At 48.2% G+C, this 9,847-nt stretch overlaps 1 protein-coding gene across 1 annotated transcript in view; it reads right to left on the reverse strand.

The window, feature by feature from the left end:
- ADAMTS5 (ADAM metallopeptidase with thrombospondin type 1 motif 5) overlaps positions 1 to 9,274 on the reverse strand; it is an 84,833-nt gene extending 75,559 nt beyond the window's left edge. Inside the window, exon 1 of the mRNA XM_078658378.1 lies at positions 7,330 to 9,274. Within this exon, the coding sequence (XP_078514504.1) occupies positions 7,330 to 8,265 (936 nt within the window). The 5' untranslated portion in view covers positions 8,266 to 9,274. The remainder of the gene's footprint in view (positions 1 to 7,329) is intronic.
- Positions 9,275 to 9,847: the final 573 nt, after the last annotated feature.

Genomic DNA, 9,847 nt, shown 5'->3' on the forward strand with positions numbered 1-9,847 from the left:
ACACCCCATTAACCAAGCACTTACCTATGATGGGAATCAGGAACCTAAGTGCTTTGCGGGATTGTCCTGGGGATGAAGCACTATATAAATGCTACAATACAATACTCTGGATTCTGCATTCACTATAATCACCATGGCACATTGGCTCTTCTTTCAGGTCAAACAACAACTTTCATGAAGTATTGTACTCTGCATATTTGCATAATAATATGCCTTTAATATGTTTTAGTTACTGACTGGCGTATTGCCCTAATAACCATCATCTTGTTAAACAAGCAATCATTTGATCCTTGCCTGAAAGGGTCAACAAGGGAACCCGAGAGCAGTAAAACAACACCAGGACCTGTTTAACTTTAGCAGTGAGGGGCCCTTCGAAGTGCCGCTCCCTAAGGAGTATTTTCCTATTTGTTAACATACCGACATAGGACAACATTCTTTAAAGTTCACAGCCATTAATGACTTGAGCAGTCTTGCCAAGTTCTTTGCAAATGACCCATTCTGCAATAAAAACAAACTCAATTTACCCACCCTCCTTACCCCACCCGCCAACACCAGCAAACCACCTTTGATGGGCATGTGGTTTGCATTTTAATTCTCCTCTTGAACTTTGTACTGCTTGCATGTTACTTACTACTTTTAGGTCTGTTGTCTTTCTAAGCCTCTTCAGCAATTGAAATACAACAGGCGGCGTCTCAAATCTCCAGGGTCCTGTGGAAGGGCTTAATTTGTGGGACTAATATCTTGATGTTTCATTTGTGTGTTTTAGATCAGCTGCTGGTGTGACACAATTTTGAATACCAAAAAATGAAATCTGGGCACTTTATAGAACATTACAAAGGTGAGTTGTGTATTTTTGTTCAAAACCATGGAGTGCTGAAATAAGGCTGTATTTCATCTCATGCCTGACCACTGCCACAACACAAAGTTCACTCCCAGTTGCCTGCCCTCCAGCAAAGGTCTGTAGTTCAGTTGCATGGTGGAATTCAATTCTAAATCTACAGGCTATCAAATTTTCTCATTACACCCTGCTCAGTGTCTACATCCAAACACTCTATGATTCTTATTACATGTAGGCTTGCTTTCAGCTTTTTTTTTAAATTCATTTTTAGGTCTTGCAGACCTGCTGTTGCCAATTCTTTCAGAAATACATTGTGTGGGATTTGGCTCCAGCCACAGGAAAAGTTCTCATCTCATCCTACTAACTGTTTGGTGTATCATTAAGACTTCTTGGAAGTGTATCCATAGGAATATATGAAAGACTCTTCAACAATTAAACAGTAGACTCTATTAACACACTGTTTGTCACAATCACTTATTTATCTCATATGCATTCTATAGAAAAAGCAACATGTTTAATTCCTTTTTTCCATCACTGACATGGCTAATAGCGCTAATTTTAATGTGCTAAACAGTATTTGTGCACGTAATGCATACATACTGCATCCATGCCTGCCTGAGTTTGAACGCATTAGCACATTAATGCTAGACCTATTGGTTTCGCCAATGCTTACTTAATGCCCTTTATTTCAACGTCGTAAACTATCCAAACCAATCTCAATCTCATTTCAAATTAAATTTAACTTTTAGATTTATCTTTGTTAAATACGTAAAGCTATGTGGATAAAAGTCATTTTTATTCAAATTAACAAAAGTCAAATCCATCTAGCCAAGTGTCTTGTATTTTGTAGGAACCAGCAATGATTTTTCATGCTAAAAATGTTACCGATCCCGCCCTGCAACAAGAGGTATGTTATTTTTTCTAATATGTTCACATTTTACCCAACGAAGCCACCAACACCAGTAAAAGAATGATGTCCACAAGACCGGGATATGACGTCATATTGTTTACAGAAAAGTAGGTAATGTTATGTAATGTCAAGTATTTGGGGGTCTATTATGATTGCGGACGGACGCCTGGAAATGGGACTGCCCGCTAAGGGTGCGGCGGTCCCACATGGGCAATTAAGATGTGGCCGCCACACTGGCAGGCGCATCCCGCATATTTTGCTTTGTGGCGGGCAGTGCTGTCAGCAGCACCCGCCGCAATACAAAAAAAGGCATGTGTGCATTTGCATGCACAACGTGGCAGACACCACACGGTGCCTGCCACGTCGTCCATGTAAATGCAGGGGGGTACCATATGTACCCCCATGTGCCCCCCCCTCAAAATCCTGGGGGCCCGCAAAGCGCCCCCAACAGAGAAAACTGCATGCGTTGCCGCCACGGAAAGGCTGCTTCCCACCTGCATTCTAATATGGATGCAGACACCGCCACCATATCAGGCCCCTTTTCCGCCCCGTCACTTGTGTGACTGGCAGAAATCTGGCGGACGGTCTTTCCATCCGCCGGGGTCCCAAACGCCACCCTATTATGGCGGAGGGAAATGGGTGATGGGCGGGGAATAATGTCGGACGGATCACCACCACCATACGGGTGGTGGTGATCCGCCTGACATTATAATAGACCCTAGGTCTTTTTATAGTGCAATGTCCACCCCACTGGGGTCTCCTGAAAATTGTGAGGAATGGAGAAGCGGAGCCACAACCACAGCGCTAAGGCTCAAAAACAGGAAATTGTTAGGTTGTGGACAGGCAGGTTGTCGTGAATCTCTTGAGAGCAACTTGGCCTTGTCAGTTCCTAAGGATGGCAGGAAGAAAACTCCACAGATTGGCTCCTTGGATCCTGACTCACCTGTCTCCCACAGAAGAACACTTTGAGTTTTGATACCCTCAGACACTTCTTAGTGATTCTGAGTTTATTTTAATGTTGAACATGTCCGAGGTTGTGTGTCTTGTCAGAATGTCTGAGGTCAAGTGCAGTAAGAAGTGGCTCCCAAAGGGTTTTCCAGAATTCTCAGTCCAGGTTACGACAAGAGACAGAAGCCTCTCTCCAAGAATTGTTTAATGCAGTAGTACTGCAAGCCTTTGTACATGCAAATGCCCAAACCCCTCATGTCTCAGCATCTTAATGGGGTCATTATGCAGAAGTTTCTCCAAGTACTCAGATCTATCACAGAAATGAATGCCGCGTGTGACTCCAACGTCAGCGGCCTTTGAGGATGTCGTCCACAGCAATTCAAGGACATCGAGCACACGGAAAGGTGTTTCATGTCATTTTATCAGACCCTCACATGAGGAAGATTTCCCGATTATTATTATTATTATTATGCGTTCTTATATAGCGCTCGATTACCCGTAGGCATCTCGGCGCTTGCCTTGGGAACCCGTCCTGGCTTTATCCCTGTGAGATACCCGTACTGGGCATCACCAAGGTGAAAGCCAGGCATCCCGCCGCAGGGGGCCGTAGTGGAGATTAAGCAAGCTGATGCCCAGAGCTGCAGAGTGTGAACCCGTGATTCGAGTAGGCACCGAAACGAGAATTATCGAGTCCGTGGATATTTGGGCTCAAGACCCTGCCGCGTCGGGAATTGAACCCTGGTCCCGGGTCTGACCTCTGCTTCAGGGTCTACCTCCTCTAACCAGTGAGCCACACTTCTCCACTATACATATTATAAGATTATTCCAATTACACCCTTGAATGTTTTTTAGACATACCCTGTTAATGGCGCCTGCTGGTGAGCTTGTAGATTGAACAAGATGAGAAGACTCTATGCCAAAACATTCAGTCTCACTCTCATGATCCCTCACGCAGTCATGCAACTCACACACTCACTCATGTAGTTGTGTATTGTATTGTAATATTTGCATACCAGTTAGCAGCCCTATGTGGGGTGCTGAAGCAATCGCCTACATGGGTAGCCAACTGTACCTTGTAAGGTGTGTAGCTGGAAGTGTGTAATATATGTTCAGATCCAGTATGGTCAATTTGTGTATACTGTTTGTGAGGACCAATCGGAAGCAGTTAATGTGAAAGGGGGAGCAGAACTTAGCAGTGCAATGGACGATGAAGTGTGAGAGCTAAGTGCTCAGTTTATGGTCTTCAGTAAGCTGGCAGCTTTGAGCGGCTCTGAGGGTGGATTTACAGTATTTGTTGTGATCATAGTTCACTGAACTGGCTACTGCACCAGGTTGTACATTCAGAGATATTTAAAGTCAATGGTCCTGTGTAGATATATACGTCGGAGGGAGAAATGTTGGAAAGATCTGGTGAGAAGGGCTTAGTTAATATCATCCCATATCTCATTGTCTCTGTGAGATGTCAAGATGTGGTTGTAACATGTAGCTAGTTGCGACTTGCAGTGGTGGAAAATGTTTAAATCCTCTGTTGGCCAGTGGCATGTGGCAGATCTCTTCAGTTATTCAATGTCTGTTCAGCTGGTGACGGAAGGTTTATTTGCTGTTGACTGGTCTGAATACACCCCATAGCAGTTTTGTCTTATGTAACTAGGATATCCAGCCATAAAAGTACTTTTGTATGTCTGGGCCTGTAACACAGAGAGCTGTCTTAAGTCCTGTAAGACACAGTGGAATCTTCTGCTATGCTCCAGGTGTATGGGCAGGCAAGTGATTTCCAGCTTTTGAAGCATGCAGTCAGATGTACCGTCATGTAATAGGCTAAAGGGTAGGATGCAACTCATAATGTACTATGTACGGGCAACATCTATGCCATGAGGCCTCTTATTTTGTGTATGCTATATGTGAATCACATGTGAGCTAGTGTAAACCTCCATTTCCAAGGCACTGTAGTGCATTTTCAAACATTCCACCCTTTTGTGCAAATATCTGGAAGCCATGTGTCTGAGGTTTTTGGACACTTGTGTGAGATTAATGTTTAGAAGTGGTTTGTGTATATTTGTGTGAAGGTAGATTGTGTACTATCTTGAGAGATCTTTGCATAGTTCTGTGGATATGAGTGTGTGCCCTGAAGGAGACACATATTTTCTGCATCTAATTTTTTCAGTTGTCCTTTACTCTAGACTTGTCATAAGACATGCTAGATTCAGCTAGGAGATATACTATAAAGTTTCTGGTTGGCAACCTGCATTAGAAGTTACAACCTGCTAAACGTCAGCGCATACTGGGATGCTTTTTTACTACATATAGTGGGTTCATGAAATCAGATGTTTGACTGGTAATATAAAGAGGCCTTTAGTTTGGTAATAGGAGTGTGGCCTTAACTATTTAGCATATGGTGAGGTTTGCGGTGTAATATGATGCACAGGTGTTGTAGGCACTTAACATACAGTTTGGTATATTGCAATCCAGTGAGAAGTGATCCCTCAGCACTTGAAAACTGCATTGCACCAGTTTACAAATGTGAAACATTAGGTTCGTCTGAGCTCACTGCTAGCGTCAACATTAGAGTTGGCTAGCACTAGCCTGTCATAGAAGATACCACTAGAGCAGCTACGATGTATCCAAAATTCAGCAGCCAGGCTGGTTTTAGCTCTGTGATGGACTAAGTACATTACACCTTCATTGAAGCCATTGTCTTACCTACCTCTGTAGAAGAAAGTTACATTCAAGAAGATGTTGTACATAATACACAAGGTGCCCTGGTGGGGCATCAACAAATGTCCAAGTAGGGTGACTCCCAAATACACACTACCACTCCCCCCCTACACACTCACACACACAAACACCTGAGATTGGGTACAAAAGCAAAATGATGGTTCCTTTAGTTATAAAGCTATAGAAGGATTCGCCTGTGGAGGATGCCTGAAACAACATGATACCATTGCTGAGACAACGAAAAAACATCCACCCTTTTAGGAAGGAGCTGAAATCCATGCTCTTCCAACAGATTTGAGTGAGCTAGGGAATCGGAAACTTTGCATGCATGCATATATGTATGTGGTGTTTGTATAGCTCGCACCAAGCCAATGGGCAGCAGAGACCTGTAAAGGGTCAACGGTGAAAGTTACAGTCAACAAGTGATTGGAGGGGAAGTTGGGTTCTGAGAGTGCTGGTGGACCTTGATGATGATGACTTACCTTATCAACCTCTGAACATATCGCTCCCAACATTGATCGCCAGATTTGCTCTCATCCATCTCATCCGCTCTGTCATGCAATAATGATATGTTGGTTGATGAGTACTCGCTCTCTACCTCACACACATCTTACTATCTCAAAGCAGCTTGTGTCCTGTTTGTAGAGTCTCTATCCAAATAAATTCACATAGGCAAGAAGCTTTTTGAGACTCTTTAGGTAACGAGCCAGGCCTTACACTCTAAAGTATATGACCAGGGAGCATTCTGGTATGGGGCAGTAGTACCTATAAGGTATAGGGTGCAGCATTACCATATGTGGTGAAGTATCATTCAGAAGGGTATCTATCTAGTCTAACGAGATAGAGACAAGAAGGGAGTCCAGCATCCAGTGGAGAATAGAGGCATTAGACCTTCTAGATAGAAAACATTTAGAGGAGGATCTAGACAGAAAGCATCCAATAGAACATCTAACAAGGTTTCATTTGAGGCACTATTGAGTTACAATATGTTTCTTAAGGTTTCTGGATATGGTTTCTAGGCACATGAGGTGGAGTGTGGCATTTTGCCAAGTAACAGGCTGTAACGTATTAGTCCAGTAAACACACTGTTAGATAGCTAGCCAAGTAAAATTCCCTGTGGTAAAAACTCATGTTGTGTTCAGTAAGGTATCTAAGTGAGTAACCTGAAAATGAATATGGAGCCTGGTAATATGAATAAGGGTATTTTGGCGGATGGAGTTTAGGAGTGTATTTAGGCAGGCAATTTACCGCAGGGTGTCTAGCACAGTAGCATGCAGCGGGATGTCTAGGCATACATCATTTCGTAAAGTGTCTAGCCAGCTAACACATTGAAGTGACAAGTATTGTCTTCATTATGGCATCTAGCCAGTGAACCTTCACTAGACTATCCAACTTAGCATAGAGTATCTCGTTGGGTAGCCTTCGGTACATTATCCCACCAGACAAGCCTGAGCAAGGTGTGCAAGCACAGAGCATCTAGTAAGCTATGGAGCCAGGTAGCATTTCTCAAAATATCTAACCAGGTATCGTTTTGTAGGCTGGGGATACCAAAGGTAGGGGGCATGCAGCAGGCTAGTCAGACAGGTAATGTACAGCCAATGTATACCAAGCTGGTGTCTCTAATCTCAGAGCAGGTAGGGAGATATCTAGCCAGGCAGCACACAGAGCGGCCTCTGGTTAGTGCACATGCAGTGGTAAACCTTTATAAGAACGCAGTGGTATCTCCAGCATGCATCATGTAGCCAAGAACCTGCAAGGCAGGAGGCAGCTGGGTATCCCATGCAGAATTACACCAGGATATTTGATAAGGTGGCCTACCTCAGAGTACCCAGTAAGGTAGCAAGGAGCAGGGTGTCCAGAGATGTATCTCACATCTAGCTGGGTATCCAGCAGGGTAGCACGCTCCAGCCTGACCTACCTCTCGCGTGAAGAGGATGGCGGCGTCGTGGTGCTCGTCATGCTCGTCGTCCAGCTGGTTGTGCTGATGCTGCCACTTGCAGAAGTTCTTCAGGGTGGTGGCGGCGTGCTTGCTCACCTCGGGGCCCTTGTCCTTGTCCGACAGCACCACCACCTTGACCACGGCCAGGCGCACCAGGTTCTCGATGCTGGCGTGCCCGTAGAGGGAGGAGGCGATGGAGGCCAGGGTGAGCAGGTAGCGGTGCAGCTCCTTGCCGTACTTCTTGGCCATGGACTCGTCGGCCACCAGCAGCAGCTCCACGTGCCTGGCCTTGGACACAGACCTGCGGCTGCGCCTCTGGGTTGCCGGGGATGGGGCTGCGGTGGTGGTGGTGGTGGTGTTGCCCCGCTGACCGGGGGTCCCGCAGCTCTCCAGCGGGGGCGGCAGGGTCTGGAAGCTGAAGCGCCCCTTGCTGTAGACGTGCAGCAGCGGCCCGGAGCGGTCCCCGTAGACGCCCTCGTCCCTCGACCTGCCCAGGGGGCGCACGGTGTAGTGGGCATGCTTCATGGCGAAGAAGCCGTCCAGACCCCCGCAGAGGCTGAAGACGGCCAGAGACTGCGGGCTGCCGTCCACCGTGCCCCGGTAGAGGCAGCGCCCCCGGCGGCCGCCCGCCAGGCGCTGCCCCAGGCCGGCGGTGCTGAAGTGCGGGGAGGCCAGGGACTCGTCCCGCTCCAGCTCCAGGCTGAAGCGGCGGCCGTCGGCGTAGAGCAGGTAGCCGGCCCGCCCGCCGCCCACGTACAGCTGGTCGATGCGCTGCACGATGCCCCCACGGCGCGGGGAGGGGCCGAGGGCGCCCGGGGCCGCCTCATCCTCATAGGCAGGTGCAGCCCGCGGGCTCCCGGGCGGAGGGGCGGCCAAGTTCAAGCGCAGCATCCCGAAGAGGACGAGCAGCCACATCCCGGCTGGGGACCGCCGGGCGGAGGGCAGCAGAGGGCACGGGCTGTGCAGACGGAGCTGGGGCGGGAGAGAGACGGGCGGGGAGGAAGGAATGACCAGGGACTGTCAGAGAAGGGCAAGAGAGGGCATCAGAGGCGCAGAAAGGGTCAAGGCTGCTCTGACTGAGGAAGAAAAGTGTCCGCAGGGTTTCAAGTGTCCAGCAGGGCTAGAGGGGGTATGCACGGACAAGAAGGAGACGGACAGGTGCAACGGGCACGAATGGCACCGATGGGCAGCAGGAGAGCACGGCAGAAGCAGGAGGGCACATGAGAGAGGTGGAGGAGCCAGTGGGTACTGAGGCGGACAGGTGACGAGCTGCAGAGTGGAGGCGGAGGAGAGGAGGGGCAGGTGCCCGGGGAGAGAGAGTGCAGGTGGCACCGGAGGGCAGGGAGTTTGATGGGGCAGGCGGCACGGAAGGCACAAGCGGGTCAGGGAAAGGACAGGCAGCGGTAGGTGCCTGCCGGAGGTCTGCCTGCGAGTGCAGTCCACGCACCGCAGAAGGGCTGGCTGGCAAAGTCCTACGGCTCAGCTCAGGGCGATGGCATCTCCGCCTCTGAACTTTCCTCAATCTCCTCTCGCGCCTTCGCTTCTCTGTTTGATCTCCCCTCAGAAGCAAATATGCCAAGTCAATACCAAACCCCGCCGGTGGCCACAGGGAGACGGTGCGCGAGACCCGGCAGGTGCCCGGCTCCAGACACAGCAACTTTTTGGTGTTTGCACCGATCACTCCTGCCGGCTGTCAGCGGCACTTCTCAGACAGCATCCCGCCCTCAATATTTCTCCTCTGCTTTTTGTGGATGAGAAGAAAAAAAACACAAATCCTCGCTCAACAGGAAAAGAAAAAGCAATGAAAGGCAAAAGTAATCCTGGGTTTCCACCGACTCGTTACTTTTTCTTGTCCTACCCCCAGTCTGTCGATGTGAAGCAGAACAGAAGAGGGAGACGTATGAAGATGCGGAGAGGTGGAACAATGAATTTATACTGGAATGCCATCCTGGAATGGCAATTTCAACAATTCGTCACTGCAGGCTGCCTCTTAAAGGGAGAGCCTCGAAACCACCACTCCCACACTTCCTCCTTATTTAATCAGACAGAAGAGAGCGGGAGAGAGGGAGGGGGGCGAATGTTTGGGTAGGAAAAATGAGATTTCCTTTGAATCGCGTCTTAAAGCCACAGCGTCCGCGTCTGCTGACTATTTCACAAGCAGCCACCCGTTGGCTAACCTTGCTTACCTCACCTCCTTCGGCCTTTTTTTATTTGTGTTTTTCCAGCACTTCGGACAGATTTACAGCTTTTTTATGGAGAGGAAGTTGCTGCAGAACGTAGTGTTTCTTGTCTCGCTGACTGCCCCTGGACCTTGCGTGCCGGGCAGGGTGATGATGTATGGGCTTTGCGGGGGTCTGTGATATTTTGTGCATTTATGTCTCTCTCCGCTCGTTCCTTCCTGCAATATTGTGGTCTGCGTTCGCAGCCTCACCTCAGGTAGTGCCCCCATAAAATAAACAAAATAACCACACGGTAGCTTTCTATCCAGTTATGAGTT

Source organism: Lissotriton helveticus, chromosome 8 (assembly GCF_964261635.1).
Source record: "Lissotriton helveticus chromosome 8, aLisHel1.1, whole genome shotgun sequence".
NCBI classification, from domain to species: Eukaryota; Metazoa; Chordata; class Amphibia; order Caudata; family Salamandridae; genus Lissotriton; species Lissotriton helveticus.